The sequence below is a fragment of the Protopterus annectens genome, chromosome 12.part0 (assembly GCF_019279795.1).
Source record: "Protopterus annectens isolate FY-2018-M chromosome 12.part0, PAN1.0, whole genome shotgun sequence".
In the NCBI taxonomy this organism is placed as follows: Eukaryota; Metazoa; Chordata; order Ceratodontiformes; family Protopteridae; genus Protopterus; species Protopterus annectens.
Window position 1 is genome coordinate 1,110,353,936 of NC_056746.1, and position 18,452 is coordinate 1,110,372,387.

Here is an 18,452-nt window from a genome sequence, read left to right on the forward strand (position 1 = left end):
TGCATCTGGAAATGTACAAGATGTATGCATATGATAAATGATAAGCAATGAAATCAGGTCTTTGCTTGTTAAAATCATGTGTGTGTGCAACTTGTCTTGTAAAATTGCACTACCATATTTGCTAACACCTTAGTTTAGCACATATCACCCCCCCACACACACACACACACACACACACACACACACACACACACACACACACACACACACACACACACACACACACACACACACACTATGCCCTCAGATTGTATCAGACATGTTTTAATCTTGTCCCAACACCTAAACAGGTAGCACACTCCACATATTCACCCCTTTCTAGATAAATAAAATTTTCCTGTATCACTCATGGTGGGTAGTATTGTGGTTCAATAGTCAAGATTAAGACTCACAGGTCTGGGGTTCATTCCTGACCTCTGGTCAGTAATTGTGTGCAGTCTGCATGGGTTCTCTGAATACTCTCTTATCCTCCCCAAAACATGTTGTTTAATTGGCCTACTTGCCCAAATTATGACTATAAAGAATCAGAGTGGAACCACTTTATGTACCAGTTTAACAAACAATTTAAAAATTAAAAAAAACTGTTCCTTCCAATAGCACCCCCCCCGTCTAATACTTTCACCTTACACTCCATCCACCTTGCAACATCCACTACCATACTTTATTATTTACTTGATATTACTTTCTTTTTCTTTAGTTGACCAAGTCACCCAGCTCTACACAAGCCATTTTCAGGAGAAGATCAAGGAAAAAAATGCCAGTATTATGGCATGCACAAAAAGGCCTCAGTGAAATATGAGAACATCAAATACGCAGTTCTTGAAGCTTAAAAACAATTGCCATACAACAAATACAATAAATAATAATAGAGAAGTGTGATGATAGTCGATTGCAAGATTGCTTTAAGTAGTCTTACTGTGTATTGCTTTTACTTTCAACAACCAGACGGTGCCTTTCTTTGCCTCCTACCCTCTGCATCAGATTGAGTATGGAATAACCTCTAAACAGTCCATTTCATCTGAGATGTACTGCTGAGACTTTACTTCTACCAGTTTGTGATACATGTATCTGTTTGTTTGTTTGTTTGTTTTCACTTTGCTGACAGAGTAGGTGTTCTTGCCCATGGACTCTTTTCAGCAATGATCAGAGCCAATTGATCTTGACAAATTTCCCTGATATATTAGTACATTACACATTATTGTTACATATACATTGAACAACAAGTAATGAAAATGGTTTTCACTATCTACCAGCTCAGTGCACCATGGAATAGATCTGTGATTCCTCATTTCCCCAGAAGCAGCATTGCTGCATAGAGAGAATGCATTTTGTCTGTAATTATTATTTGCAGCTACTTTTCTTCCCCTCTTCCTTGTCTTATCCTGTATTCATGTATAGCTTCCTTCAGTCCAATTGCAGCAGATTACACTTCGAATCACAGAAGCATGACATGTTTTGATTATTTCAGTAACCTCATCCAGCCCTTTCTAGACCCCAGAGTCCACCTCAGCAACATCAACTTTCTAAAGGCCTTGCTTAGCTGCCACATACAAAAACACTAGCATTACTACGTTAATTTCATGTTGAAATTTCAAGTGATGGCTGATTTCACCACCTGCATGCCTTGTGGTGCCTCATTGGTCACTGCTAATTTTGTGGGGATTTGCCCATTCCTCTCCCTGCCTACATAACCCAGATTTTGATCCATGTACTATTTATTCCCTACACAGTTTCCTTTAACCCATCCCTTTTATCATGTCCATTACCAAGTGAAATATTTTGCTGATTTCCTGACAGAAGTTATCCATTTAGTAGCAACCGCAGAGCGTGAAGCTGATGAAATTTACCTTCTACAAACCTATGTTGATGAAATATTGCAGGATACCCTCCAGTATAAAGATCTCTAGACTGTCTTTCAGGATCCTGTCTATGACCATGTGGAGAAATTGACATATTTATGAAATAGGGATCATATTATCCTTCTTCTTGCAACATGCAGGAGCTTGAACCAGCTTGTTAGCACGCAAATCAGTTAGAAAGAAACTAGAAACTCAGTTGAGTTCACATGCAAAGATGTGCATAACAGGGCCGAAAACTAGTAACAATAATACATACAAAATAAAACAAAAATAATCCAAAAAATGCTTCTTATGTATGCAGGTGATACTACTGCATTTACTGATGCTAAAGGTATTTGAAAATGCATTCTTCAGTTATTTTAACAGGATTCTCTACATATCAGTAAGTCTGCATAGCATAATATAATGCAACAAGGCTGCTAGCAGAACAATGTTCAATTTGGCATTCAAAAAATTCTTAATTTGTGCCTTCTTTTCTGTGAATTACCTCGTCATCTTCAATTACGGATTATTAACATATAACAAAAAGAGCGAGAACAAGCTACATTTAGAATTCAGCAACAGAGATGGCACGGTTTCACAGCCACATAATAGAACTCTGGGGAACAGCCTATTAAATAACAAAGCTCAGGGACACAGCAGCTTACAAATCTCCAAGATACTGTTCTCCACCCCCTAGGTCCCTAGTTAGAACTGTTTCCATAAGATGTTCATCAGTTCAGTTGCTTTTCAATTTTGGTTAGAAAGACTGTCCATTATAAGGGTGGGAAAGCCCAAGTCATAATGATTACTACCTTACCTTACAAGGAAGAATTTGCTTCTCTGTACAAAAGAGGCCCAATTCAAAGATGCAGAGATTATGAAGGGAAAAATAGAGATACGTACTCAATGCTCAGCCTGCTTTTCTCTCTTAGTATGTTAACAGTGTCAGGTAGATGATTTTGTCTGATTAATCAGATGGGCCACACTGCTTATTGTGTGAGTGGCGAAAGTGCTTGCATTAGTTGACAGCTTTAAAACCCTACCTCGCCTAATGGAAAAAGCACCTGAATTAAAGTTAGTTAAAGCTTGTTTTACTGTAAACTGTATATTCACTTAGAGCCTGAGAACAAAGAAAGATTGCTGGATGATTCTTCTGTGCAGCGAACCTCATTTGATTTGATTTGTAATATATTTTGGATGAACATTGTAAAATGCATTATTACTTCTGTATATGCACTCCATTCTCAGGCTTAAATTCTAAGCCATAGATCAGCCAGTACAAGGAAACCAGAAATGTTGTTATCCAGCAGTATCTGATGCAGATAGATGTTTCTCTCAGGCACACTGTTTGCATTAACTGGAATCTAAAAGGATGGCTGATACAGTCAGCATAGTACAGAAGTACCAATACAGGTTCTCTGCCTCACAGAAGTACAGTCATTTTCATATACCAGAAAATACTGCATTCTCTAGAGGAACTTACATATATGAGCTTCACAAAAGAACACCATCTTATGAATGTACCTACTTACAGCAACAAATGAAACATATAAGATACCATTCTATAGTCAAAAAGATACAGTTTGTCAGCAGCAAGTAACACCTTCGGCTATAGACACACACACACATACACACACACACACACACACACACACACACACACACACACACACACACACACACACACAAAAAGTTTTGCCCATTTGTTTGTGGTTTGTTTCTTTATTTTCCATATAATCCTGCAGGGCTTACAAGTTATGACCCGAGACTATCCTGAAAAAAAATGTCCACAGACCAGGGAAACTTAAATAGTTATAGAATGCACATATAGATATGAAAACAGCAAAAGGGACCTAGGTTAGAGCACAGCATAAATAGCAATGAAATTACAAATGCAGTATGTTAAGGTTTCCGTCTCACAACTCCACAGAGTCAAGAGAATCCACTATAGCATGACGTTTATATATTTTTATCATGTCTACATACACTTTCTGTTGGTACTTCAGTTTCTTTCCACCTCCTGTAAAATGCTGGTAGACCTCACGGCCCATGTCTTAGCTGGAAAGGGTCTGCAAAACAATAGTTTGCTCAGTTAACAAATAATAAGGATACATGTAGTAAATATGTCTACATAAAATAAAATAAATTAATAACTATCCTCAAAAACATGGAGCACCGCTAATATAACAATTCCATAAATTATAGGATAATAGGAGGTTAATAGGCTAGTGGCCCTGAGGACCTAATAAACCTAGCCAAGAGTTTTGCCCATGTTTAGAAAAGTCAGCATCCAATGCCCCTGTCCATCAGGGACACAGGTGGAATCCCAGGGGTGTATTTTCTGTTTCCCATCCAGTTATCCAGGTTGCACTTAAAAAGTGATAATGAAGTACTCTGCTTGACATGGAGAGGGAGTCTATTCCACAGATGGGGGAGTCTCTGGGACACAAATCTTTCCCACCAACAAGTCCTAGTGATATCACAGACCAGGTTGAGGTTGTGCGTACGGTTTGCTCAAGTGGAGCTTGACTTGTGGATATGCAGCAGTCCCATCAAGGCGGGGTCTGAGATTGCTTTGTATGCCAGACAGAGGTCGCCTCTGTGGAGTCTGTATGAAACTGAGTAGAGGGACAGGGCTTTTAACTTATCTGTGCAGGGTAGGTGTTTGAGGCCCTGGATTCTCCTGGTGAGGAACCTCTGTGGTCTCTCCAGCTGCTGCATGTGCTTTGTGAGGTACATGCCGAAGGGGGTGTTCTACTCAATAATTGGCCTTATAAGGGAAGAATACAGAGATCTTATGACCTCTTTATTCCTGGATGAGATACCCTTGCTTATGAGGTGGGCCATGTAGAAAGCTTTCCATAGAATGGAAGCAACATGGTGGTCAAAAGTCAGGTTGCTATCAACCTGGGTGCCCAAATCCCTCACTACTGATTGTGTACTTAGGACGTTGTTATTAATGTGATACTATGTGGGGACATCACTCTCCCCAAAGGGGATGATGATGCATTTTTTGGCATTCAGCTTGAGGCCACATTTCTGGAACCAGTCATTTGTTTGGGTGAGACCCTCTTGGAGGATGTCCACATCACTTGGGGAATTGATGACTGCGCCCAGCTTACAGTCATCTGCAAAGTTGGTCAGCCATAGCCCACTGGTTTTGGCCTGCATCTCAGAGAAGTATATCCTGAATAACAGATGCCCCAAGACCAATCCCTGGGGTACGCCACTTGTTACGGGTCTACTGCTTGAGTTGGCTTCCCCTATTTTGATTACGTGGGTTCTATCAGTGATCCAGTTTACTACCCATCTGGTAACGTATGGATTAAAAACAATAAAATAAAATAAAAACATTATGGCCCACTCAACCTTCAGCTATTTGTTCTGCTTTATCTAGTTCAACATCATTGGGAAGATGGTGCCTAACCCAACAAGCAATACTCAAGACAGTGCAAGGCAGAGAAACTAACCCTAAATAAGATGCCACTCCATTGAAGGATGTACCCCCCTCCACACACACACAAAGCAGTATGGACTGTCAAATAAAGTGCATGGACTCAGGGAAGACTTGCAGGTTCCCTGAGGAATTGAATTAAAATTACAACAGCTGTGAGACAGCAGAGTTAACCACTACACCATTGTGCTCACCCAAGGTGAATAATGTAAATAATGTTTGTTTACAGAAACCAGGATCATAGGTTATCATAGTGTTTATTTAACTGAGAAAGAGCAAGTTGAAATCTCTAAACATTTATGGTTGGGATTCAGAATTCTTACCACCAGCGGTAAGCCCTTTTTGCTGCTAATGGTAACCACTTCTTATTCAGAGAGCCCTACCACAATGCTGTACAACAAAGAGGTGCAGTATTGCAGTGGGCTGTCTCAGTGGCATACCAGAAATGCTACTGAGGCATTCCTGGATAACAGCTTATGTGAATTAACCATGTCTTCTCCCAAAAAAATTCCACCAGTAAGCCATTCTCTGAATCATTCAGTTGCTTAAGTTAGCGCAGCCAGCCAGCCAATTTGATTAACTCAGACCAAAAATTCACATTCACACATTACTTTCAATGGGTAAGATTGCATTGGAGACAAGTGCTGGGGAGTTTAATGGACAGGTTGTGATGGGAGTGGTGTGTGTGTGTGTGTGTGTGTGTGTGTGTGTGTGTGTGTGTGTGTGTGTGTGTGTGTGTGTGTGTGTGTGTGTGTGTGTGCGTGTGTGTGTATGTGTGTGTGCAGAAGTGTGTGTGTGTGTGTGTGTGTATGTGTGTGTGTGTGTGTGTGTGTGTGTGTGTGTGTGTGTGTGTGTGTGTGTGTGTGTGTGTGTGTGTGTGTGTGTGTGTGTGTGTGTGTGTGTGTGTACCTGTGTGTCTGCCTGAGTAGTCGGAGTAGGAAAGTATGAGTTAGGAGAGTAGTTAAGGGTGTGTGTGTGTGTGTGTGTGTGTGTGTGTGTGTGTGTGTGTGTGTGTGTGTGTGTGTGTGTGTGTGTGTGTGTGTGTGTGTGTGTGTGTGTGTGTGTGTGTGTGTGTGTGTGTGTCTCTGTGTGTGTATGTAAGGGGGACATGAATGTGTGAATATGTATGTAGGTTGGGCTGTCATACCTCCAAACTCTCCTAGACTAACAAGCAAATCCTGCAATATGGGAGGGGAACAAAAAATAAGGATAGTCTAAGACACATAAAAGGTTAATAGAACAAAAGGTTTACAGCAGGAAAGATGCATGGTTGGGAGGAGGAAAACTAGATACTAGGGATAATCTTTAAATAACCCCCTAAATTCATTTATATATGGGAGGGAACACTAGACACCACGGTAGTCTAAGTCATGTAAAAGGTTAATAGAACAACAGCAGGAAAGATGGGTGAGGGGGAATACTATATACCAGGGTTTAAAACAAACAGAGAAAAATATTCATACCTTGTACCCTCTGCACAAAAAATCAGTTCATTAGTAGAGTTTTAGTTCTCTGCATTATCATTTAACACCAGACATCCATCTCAAATATTACATCAAGTCACTGAAAGAAGGTTAAAGTAAAACAATGGAAAAAGCTCAATCCCTGCACCCTTGGCACAGACAGCAGCTCAATAACAATTCAGGGATTTAATCCTGTACACTAGCAGCGAGAGCTTGTATTGAGATGTATTTTGAAAACTATAAGAAGTATGAAACTCTTAATTTCTGACATCGTTGACTGACGGTAATTGTCTGCGAGGTACAAGGAAGAAAGCAAGAGCACAAGTTGAAAAAGATGGGGGTGTGTCCATTTGGGGGGTACACCTTTAAACAGATGTGCTGAAGACTTTGGGACAAAGCCAGGAAGAACACTAGATCACACCAGGGAGATCTTTTAACTATTGCTTTGAATAACTTAAACAGATAATTGAGAAACAGGTGTGGCATTATAATGCACTTTCTGAACAATAAGTATGAAACTCTAATGTCTGGCAGTATTGACTGACTAATTGCGTCTATATTACAACATCGAAGCTTTAGTTAATCGAATAACTAAAGCTAGATCTTGTAATATCGAAATTGGAAAATGTCGAACAGCCATTTCAACCCAGGGAAACACTTCCCTTGGCCGATTCAAAAAAAAAACAAACTTTAGACCCAAAATCAACTGGGGGGCTTGGCCTCCACCACACACATACCCCTAACTAAATATACCAACTCTGAGATCACTCAAAATTGGAGAAAAGGGCATAATCCAGAAAACGGCCAAGGGAAGCACTTCCCTGGGTTGAATCGGCCATTTGACATTTTACAGTTTCGATATTACAAGATCGAGCTTTAGTTATTCGCTTAACTAAAGCTTCGATCTTGTAATATAGACCCGACTAATCATATATGATTTACATGGGGCAGTAAAAAATAAGAGAATACATTAGGGACATTTTGCAAACATGGGGACAGGGAAGAGGTATGTAGGTGAGTGTGTTTGTGCATATGCGGGCAAGTGCTGATTAGCACTTGCAGTAATTACCAGTGATTCAGAGACATGCATATTAGCTGATAATACAGTCTCTCTTTACTATGGCTAACATGTCTCTGAATTGCATTTCTTGCAATCACGGAAACAGACCCTTTTGGCCATGGTTCTTACCATCCAAGCTGGGATTATTTCTGAATCCTAAGGTATATCTGTAAATAGACTTTCTTTGATTTACCTAAATGGTTTACTTTGCGTGAATACATAATCTTTTAAATTTATTTTTAGACTACGTAGAAGAAGTTGAATTAAATTATCCAATTAATAAATTATTTTGCAGCAGGCCAACATGCAGATACAAATCAGACAGTTTAAGTAAACTTTCTCAAATGAAAGTCTGCAGCATTAATATTCCAGCCCTGCAGTCATTCCCCTAACTTGAATAAAAAACAGATTTCAAGGCCAAAGCTGCTAGCAAGTATCTAAGGCCATCACAATCAGTGCCATGGCCAAAACCAGCGACTTGTTAGAATCCAGTTATGATACTCAAGATATTTTTAAATGTCTCTGCACTGTAGTCATTACCCAATGAATGGCTGGCAATTTGTTCCAAACCAGAGATACAGAGTGTCACATGTCTCTGTGCATATTAACACTTACCTATCTATTCTAAGAGGATAGATCTTCAAGAACTTAATAGCCTTTCAGAAATCCAACCTTATATGGCTGGGAGTTATTGCACGCAATAGTTGTTGTTGTTGATGATGCTGACCAAGCAGGAGCCTGTTTTTTAGCAACAATAATTTGAAAATCATTATACTTTTTTTAATTAACAAACTGGACTGTCATGCTTACAGGGCTAATCAGATCTGCCAGTTTTTTTCAGGGATAAAACCTGAGCACAGCTCATGTAATGTGAGCTGCTCTTGGCCATACAATGTGCAACTCTGGTAAAGTGATTTGTTGACAATCAAGTTTATGCTGTGTGCAAGCAATGGTATTGAAATCCAGGCATCTAGCTTCACAGCTCCAAACTGCAATTGTTTTGCTGTTATGTCACTTAAGATTATGTGGACAGAGACAAAAAATGAGTCACAGCAGGTATTGTTCAACTATGAAAATATCCATGGTTTGACTTTGCTGGGACTTCTATAATCCTAGTGAAATCTCATTATTTAATTTCTGTTTCTTGGGGGTAGGGGGGGTCACTGAGATTCTGAAAATGTCTCTTTTCAAAGCTAGTTTTAAACTGAAGTTGAGTCCAACCATCAAGAATCACTTTCTAAGTAAACCCAAAAATCAGATGGCACTTAAACTGATTTTAAGAACAGAAATGTTTCTTTGATGAATTTGCTAACATAATGCTTTCAGAAACTCCTGCTTAATATTAAGTCATTAGTAACTCTTGGCTAAAATTATGTCATTAGTAACATCTGCCTAATGTGATGTCATCAATATCTCCTGGTTAACGTGATAGGTTCATAGGTAGATAACAGGCAATCAGTAATTAGACCATTAGCAGCCTAAGCAGAACACCCAAAATCAAGAGTTACCTCATTCCTCAAGGAGGGTACACAACATAGGTCCAGGGAGAATTTGTGAGTGGTTATCAGTTGTCTAGGTTAGTCTTAAATGTAGCTAAGCTACTACTTTGCTTAATGTGAAAGAATAATTTATTCCATAGGTGGGGAGTACACTATGATAAGAACCTCTCACACCACATTGTCCTATGAATTTGCTGAGGTTGTATTTGAGGAGTCAATAGTTTTATGAAGATATAGTAGGTCTAGGAGGGTATAGTTTTTCATGGCTTGAAAGGCAAAAACATAGATCCCCACAGGAAAGTCTGTAGGACAGAGATTCCCGGGAGACGGTGGCCAATCAATATGTATAACTAAGAGGCTTGAGACCTGTGAGTTTTTTGGTTATGAACTTCTGAAGTCTCTCCATTTGAGTAATATAGTTCAAAAAGTGCATACCAGTGGGGGCATTATATTCAATAATAGGACAGATAAGACATTAGAAAACTATAAGTCAAGCTTCTCTGCTTCTGGACAAGGTTTTCTTGGTCATTAGTTGGACCAGACAGAAGGATTTTCTAACTACAGTGGAGACATGATGATGATCGATGGACAGGAAGACATCCACAATGGTACCGTCATGTATAAACACAGTGTCATTCTTCAGAGGTATGTCATCAATGTAGTATGATAAGGAATTATTTATTATACCAAAGCAGAATTTCCTACATTTTGACTACATTTAGTTTGAGGCCATTGTCCTTCACAGATATATAGGTTCATAGGTGTTTACTAGACTAACGACCACAATGACCTTTTTAAGACTAGCCATGGATCTGAAATCTCTGATAAGTTCTGTTATTCTTGATAAGTGCAAGCAGGGGTTTGGGAGATGAAACATTAACAAACAGGGGCCTAGAAGATGAACAATTTTCAGGCTGCCTGTGTCCATTAGAGACACAGGTGCCAAACCAGGGATGAATTTCCTGTTCTCCACCCAATTCACATGGATGAGAGGCCTGTACCAGAGAAGGAGTAGTCTCTGGGATACATACTTGTCTCTCCAGAAGGTCCTATTTATATGACAGGCAAGGCTTAATTTTTTAGAACAGGTAACTCTGGTGCTGTACATTTTGCGGATAATATGATATAATCACTGGTAATTTGGACCCATCCCACTGCCATTGAACCAGAGAGTACATTTACATTGCTGAGAACCTGGGTTCAGCTCATTGCCTATGTACTGGAGCATTAGCAGTGAAGGGAAATCTGGGGCCTTTTATGCCTTTCTTATCCTTTGTGGGCCAACTGAGAGTGATCATGTGAGACAAGGACAATGAACTGCTTGACTGTCCCCATGGAGCAGGCTAAAGAAACAGTGAGCAATCCCTAGTATGTCTAGTGATGGTACTTTTCTTCTTTATCATTTTAACCAGGTAACTCCACTGAAAACAAATATCACTTTTCAAAGACAGTCTAAAACTGGGAGCAGTCATTTGTTCAGATTCACAAAGTAGGCAAATGGAAGCAGAAGAATCAGTTCATGTATTCAGGACAACAGGAAGCAGCTCAAAGGCTTAGTCCTCTGCATTAACTGACAGACACGAATGCTCTGAAAATAAGATGTGTACATGCCCATTAGCAGTGTCAGTATTCAGAACATTTAGGCCAATTCTGACATTTAGGTCTGAACTAGAACCCTGAGGGCCAGCTACTGTTAGATGCCAGACTTCACTGTATGGAGGGTTGTGACAGTAGTCATTCTACACACTTGAGTTGATTTTTTGAGTGAGCCCCAATGTCAAATACTCAGCCTGTGTGATAGGGCTAGAAGCAAGACAATGCCTGAGTAATAAATAAGCAGCAAAAAGGTAAGGCATATGACATGATCATGCACCATAAAGTGCCTTTGATGTTGTGTCTACCTAGCCCAAGGAAAAGCCAAGTAACTGAAACTCTCCATAATCTGCCCCCAACCCCAACAAATGTTACTAAGCAGTGAGCATCCTATTGTAACATCTTGGGTTAAACTTACAATAAAGGGTAACAAAAAACATATACGGAAATACTACTTTTTAACAGATCAACTAAACTAATGGGAAGACATATTCAAGCCTTTGGGCTCATAAGTCACTTAGGTTACTTTTTTAAATCCTGTTTTTGTTCATTTATTTTAATCAGACCAATGAAAGTATCATGGCTTAAGTCTTTATTTCATTTGCCTATTTTGTCACTCCTATCTGTAGAAACTTAGTTTTGGAATTTGTTTAATTTTGTTGTTGGAAAAAAAAAGAAATAACAAGTAATCTCCGAGGTATCCCCGAAGTCTCAAAACAACCTGCTAAAGTGTAGTGGGTCCAAAAACAGTGTAAGAAACTTCTCTGTGTGGAAGATTTTCAGTCCATATATTTTATTTCTAGTTAATCACTGTATATTAATCAGATCAGACAATAGTAGTAGAAGTAGCAAACTTAAACTCGTCTTAAGTCAAAACAAAACAAAACAAAAAATAATAATAGAAAATATATAATTGTACAGCATTACTAAGTATTCGAAAGTAATCCAAGCAAGGCAGGCAGTCTGTTTCCAGTCGAAAATCCTTTATTAAGTACACAGACAAGCGATCCAAGTAAAACAAAAATAGAGTAATAATTTCCTCACAAGCTTTCTAAATATATATACACTTTTTATCAGGCATGGGAGTGGTTTATTGTGCTGTAAAACAAGTGTTATTGGTACACATGTTAAATTCACATCCCTTCCCCATCAGAAAAAAAAAAGAAATACTAGCTTGTTTTCTTGCTTTTACAAAACAAGTAGCAGAAGTGGCTGTACAAGTTTTAAAACTGGGGGCTACTGCTGAAGGGGTTAGTGGCTAAGAACAGAGGATTAATTGATCTAGGATGTGCTATAAGAATGCTACACAAAGAAAGCATTAAAGCTGAGAGAATCTTACATACTTCCTAGAAGCATGACTCTCAAATGATTGTCAGCACTGACTTTAAGAACACACAACAGGTTTTGAAAAGCTTTCTTCAGTGCGAGCAGCATCTGTGAACCATAAACATCCTGATGGCCAACAAGGATGCACTGACAGTGCCTTCTCTGCACAGCAGAACACAGTCAAGCTTTAACAGCTGATAATTACAAATCATCCAGACATCCCCTGCACACGTCTGTAGATGGTACAGTCATCAGTCACAATGCTTTTGAAAGACTCCCCCCAGTAAACACTGGAATTGGTTTGTCCTGCTTTATTATAACTTATCTGTAGTTGGTGGTGCTCTCATTCTGAGTTAGAAATGGATGTATGAGGGAGAATGGTGTCTGGATCTGAGAGTGACTGATTACTAGAAAACTGATTTTTCTACCTATTCACATCCTGGCTACCAGAATATGTATTTTCCTGGAGATGCTCTGTAGTTTTCATCTTGCTCAAGCTTCCCTCCGGTTTCTGTGATATTCTTGAAATCTTCGCAGATGTCTGCACCAGCATCTAACAGTCAGAATAACAGACTATCTGGTAAGTGATTCCTCTACAGCTTTCCATTCTGCATGTCTGAGTCCAGGAAGGAGGTAGTACTTATAGATTGTAATAGTATAGCACAGGAGGACACAGAAGAATAAAGTCAGAAAAATGTATCTCAAACCAGTAATGGCACTGCAGGTGTGAAGGTCAGACTTATACAAAAATCCAGCAACCACTGTGACAATGTAAAACTCCTCAACAGTTACAAGAAAAACCAAGTGAGCTAGTTATGCTAATTTGATTATTTAGTACTGCTGACATAGTTTTAAGTCAAAGCAGTATGAAAGTTTGGAATTTGATGAATACAAATATGTAAACTAGGACACAACTGTGGCTACGATTTTTACTTGTGTGTGTGTGTGTGTGTGTGTGTGTGTGTGTGTGTGTGTGTGTGTGTGTGTGTGTGTGTGTGTGTGTGTGTGTGTATGTGTATATGCATATATATATATATATATATATATATATATATATATATATATATATATATATATGTGTGTGTGTGTATATATGTATATGTATATACATACACACACACAGATTGAGATTTTTTATAAGGGGAAGTGAATAAGCAGGCTCTGTAACGATACTATTAATTGCAGAGGAGTCAAGACCAGGAACCTGCTTAGATGAATAAAGCTAATAAACGTGACTAGGAAAAACTGAAGTACTGTGACCACCTTATAACTCTTAGGAGGAGTTCTCCAACCCCCACTATCACTATTCCATTCTTGCTAGAATGCAGTAGTCTGCAGGTGCACATGTTCGTATTTTGTTCAGGAGACACATTGTATCCAAAAACAGATCTTCTGTAAGAGACTGATGCTAAAGATACAAAATATTTTATCAAGACTGTTGGTGATAGAGTACAGCAAATACTATGGCAAATGACAATACGAAAGTATATAAATAGCTGTCTCTGTGACAGAGATGGTCTGGCTCTGGCTGAACCTCAGATAATCAAGGTATGACCATTAGCCTAATGATTTATTATTTAGCGGATATTGCAGAGAAAAAAATAATGTACAGGCATATACAATGCAATATAAATTGAGTGGAGATGGCTGTTATACATAGATAACATATGTGATTGTTAGACATAGGACAAAAGATGTAACCTGAGATGACAAACCTTTGGGTAACATTCAAAACGTACAGAGCCAAGACACTATTGACAATAGCCAGGGTGGGGAGGCTATTAACAGAGTATTGTGTTAGGACTCTCACTTGGAGGAGGGCCAGGTAATGTACCTCTTATAATGCTGGTTCAGATAATATGATTATAGCTGGAATTCACAGAAGAGCACACTCACAGTGGCTCTTGCATAATGTGCATTGCACTGTGCTTTCTGGCAAAGGATGGAGTGCCAAAATGTCTGCTTACCCTACTGCATGACTGCTGTGGTATCCATAGCCGGCCTTAGGCATAGGCCAACTAGGTGGCTGCCTAGGGTGCCACTCTAGCAGGGGCACTTTTCCAGTATTTATTTGGTGTAGGTAGACCAGGATGGGGGCACCAGCTGGTGTGTGTGGGGCACTGTGGAGCCCTTTTGCCTAGGGCACCAGTTGACCTAAGGCCGCTCCTGTACCTAACTCTCCTAGTACCCTCCAGGTGTCCTAGGATTCCCAAGGTTGGTAGAAAGAAATCAGCTTCTAGGGCATGGGGACCTGGTGCTCATGAGTATTGAAACCTAAAAAGTGATTTAAAAAAGACACAGTACATACTTTAAAGAATGAGGCTAAAATGTACAAGGGTTTTCAGAACTTAGGAAATGGAGAACTCTTAGCATAAGTATGTGGTAGAGTCTACTTTGTTACATACTACTTGTAACCCCTCATCCAGTGTACAAAGACATCAGTGCTGGCCATGTGAGCATGCTTCTGCTAATGTATTCCCAGTGCAAGACATAATGAGCATTCATTTGCTCATGTGTCCCCAGTTCAGGACATGTGAGCATGATTCTGCTCATGTGTACCAAATAAAGGACATATGAGCATGCTTCCACTTATGCACCACCATTGCAGGACATACGAGCATGCTTCCACTCATGCACCTCCATTGCAGGACATATGAGCATGCGTCCGCTCAGGCACCCCCATTGCAGGAAATATGAGCATGCTTCTGCTCATACAACCCCAGTGTAGGACATATGAGCTTACTTCCGCTCACGCATCCCCAGTCCAGGACATATGAGTCTGCTTCTGCTCATGCATCCCCAGTGCAGAACATATGAGCTTGCTTCTGCTTATGCATCCTGATTACAGGACATATGAGCTTGCTTTGGCTCATGCATCACCAGTGCAGGACATATTTGCTTGCTTCCGCTCATGCATCCCCAGTGCAGGACATATGAGCTTGCTTCCGCTCATGCATCCCCAGTGCAGGACATATGAGCTTGCTTCTGCTTATGCATCCCCAGTGCAGGACATATGAACTTGCTTCCATTCATGCATCCCCAGTGTAGGATATACGAGGTTGCTTCTACTCGTGTCCCTAATGCAGGACAGATGAGCTTGCTTCAGCTCATGCATCCCCAGTGCAGCACATAAGAGCTTGTTTCGGCTCATGCATCCCCATTGCAGGACATATGAACTCACTTCTATTCATGCATCCCCAGTGCAGGACATATGAGCTTGCTTCTGCTTATGCATCCCCAGTGCAGGACATATGAGCTTGCTTCGGCTCATGCATCCCCAGTGCAGGACATATGAGTTTGCTTCTGCTTATGAATCCCCAGTGCAGGACATATGAGCTTGCTTTGGCTCATACATCGCCAGTGCAAGACATGAGCTAGCTTCTGCTCATGCATCCCCAATGCAAGACATGTGAGCTTTTATTTATGTATTTATTTACTTACATTTGTTGACCGGGAGTGTCCGACTGGACGTAGGTCCATTTTCAGCAGAGGCCGGGGGAGAAAAGCTCCACAGTTAAAATAACCAGACAGTAGTTACATTGGATTACATAACGATTAACAATTTAATATAGCAATTACTTACAACATATATACAGATGAAGAATATAGTACATCAGTAGACAACTAGAATCTTTATCTGTGAAGTACATAACAGACATTAACAAATGTTACAATAAGAAGTTCCTGCTGTATAATAAGTACTAGGCTTATGAGCATCTGAGCTTGCTATAATCACGGTAGTTAGCGGAGTGGAAAGAAATTAGTGGTTGGATGGGGTGGGTGATATTAGAGTGGGAGTTGCAAGGGCATAGCCAGCATGTTTATAGGTGCACTTTTAGTAAAGTTTTGAAGTGGGTGCTTGCTTCTGCTTATTCATCCCCAGTGTAGGACATATGAACTTGCTTCCACTGATGCATCCCCAGTGTAGGATATATGAGGTTGCCTCTACTCATGTCCCTAATACAGGACATATGAGCTTGCTTTGGCTCATGCATCCCCAGTGCAGGACATATGAGCTTGCTTTGGCTCATGCATCCCCAGTGCAGGACATATGAGCTTGTGTCGGCTCATACATCTCCATTGCAGGACATATGAGCTTGCTTCTGTATATGCATCCCCAGTGCAAGACATATGAGGTTGCTTTGGCTCATGCATCCCAGTGCAGGACATATGAGCTTGCTTCTGCTCATGTATCCCCAGTGCAGGACATATGAGCTTGCTTCTGCTCATGCATCCCCAGTGCAGGACATATGAGCTTGCTTCTGTTTGTGTGTCCCCAGTGCAGGACATATAAGAGCCTACTTCTGCTCATGCATCCCCAGTGCAGGACATATGAACTTGCTTTCATTCATGCATCTCCAGTGCAGGACATATGAGCTTGCTTCAGTTCATGCATCCCCAGTGCAGGACATATGACCTTGCTTCTGCTGATGTATCCCAAGTGCAGGACATATGAGCTTGCTTCTACTCATGTGTCCCCAGAGGACATATGAGCTTGCTTCTACTCGTGTGTCCCCAGTGCAGGACATATGAGCTTGCTTTGGCTCATGCATCCCCAGTGCAGGACATGTGAGCTTGCTTCAGCTCATGCATCCCCAGGACATATGAGCTTGCTTCGGCTCATGCATCCCCATTGCAGGACATATGAATTCACTTCTATTCATGCATCCCCAGTGCAGGACATATGAGCTTGCTTCAGCTCATACATCCCCAGTGCAGGACATATGAGCTTGCTTCTGCTCATGTATCCCCAGTGCAGGACATATGAGCTTGCTTCTGTTTGTGTGTCCCCAGTGCAGGACATATGAGAGCCTGCGTCTGCTCATGCATCCCCAGTGCAGGACATATGAGCTTGCTTTCATTCATGCATCTCCAGTGCAGGACATATGAGTTTGCTTCAGCTCATACATCCCAAGTGCAGGACATATGACCTTACTTCTGCTGATGTATCCCAAATGCAGTACATATGAGCTTGCTTCTACTCATGTGTCCCCAGTGCAGGACATATGAGCTCGCTTTGGCTCATGCATCCCCAGTGCAGGACATATGAGCTTGCTTCAGCTCATGCATCCCCAGTGCAGGACATATGAGCTTGCTTCGGCTCATGCATCCCCAGTGCAGGACATGTGAGCTTGCTTCAGCTCATGCATCCCCAGTGCAGGACATATGAGCTTGCTTTGGCTCATACATCACCAGTGCAAGACATGAGCTTGCTTCTGCTCATGCATCCCCAGTGCAGGACATATGAGCTTGCTTCCGCTCATGCATCCCCAGTGCAAGACATATGAGCTTTTATTTATGTATTTTATTTATTTATTTATTTATTACATTTGTTGACCGGGAATGTCCGACCGGACGTAGGTCCATTTTCAGCAGAGGCCCGGGGAGGAAAGCTCCACAGTTAAAATAAACAGACAGTAGTTACATTGGATTACATAGCGATTAACAATTTAACATAGCAATTACTTACAACATATTTACAGATGAAGAACATAGTACATCAGTAGACAACTAGAATCTTTATCTGTGAAGTACATAACAGATGTTAACAAATGTTACAATAAGAAGTTCCTGCTGTATAATAAGTACTAGGCTTATGAGCATCTGAGCTTGCTATAATCAAGGTAGTTAGTGGAGTGGAAAGAAAGGTAGTGGTTGGATGGGGTGGGTGATATTAGAGTGGGAGTTGCAAGGGCATAGCCAGCATGTTTTTAGGTGCACTTTTAGTAAAGTTTTGAAGTGGGTGCTTGCTTCTGCTTATGCATCCCCAGTGCAGGACATATGAACTTGCTTCCACTCATGCATCCCCAGTGTAGGATATATGAGGTTGCCTCTACTCATGTCCCTAATGCAGGACATATGAGCTTGCTTCGGCTCATGCATTCCCAGTTCAGGACATATGAGCTTGCTTTGGCTCATGCATCCCCAGTGCAGGACATATGAGCTTGCTTCTGTTTGTGTGTCCTCAGTGCAGGACATATGAGAGCCTGAGTCTGCTCATGCATCCCCAGTGCAGGACATATGAGCTTGCTTTCATTCATGCATCTCCAGTGCAGGACATATGAGCTTGCTTCTGTATATGCATCCCCAGTGCAGGACATATGAGCTTGCTTTGGCTCATGCATCCCCAGTGCAGGACATATGAGCTTGCTTCTATTCATGCATCTCCAGTGCAGGACATATGAGCTTGCTTCTGTATATGCATCCCCAGTGCAG

The 18,452-nt window shown here is 40.8% G+C and overlaps 1 protein-coding gene across 1 annotated transcript in view; it reads left to right on the forward strand.

The window, feature by feature from the left end:
* Positions 1–12,582: 12,582 nt before the first annotated feature.
* LOC122817007 (dysbindin domain-containing protein 2-like) overlaps positions 12,583–18,452 on the forward strand; it is a 449,361-nt gene continuing 443,491 nt past the window's right edge. The window contains exon 1 of the mRNA XM_044090118.1: positions 12,583–12,816. Coding sequence (XP_043946053.1) covers positions 12,774–12,816 — 43 coding nt within the window. The 5' untranslated portion in view covers positions 12,583–12,773. The remainder of the gene's footprint in view (positions 12,817–18,452) is intronic.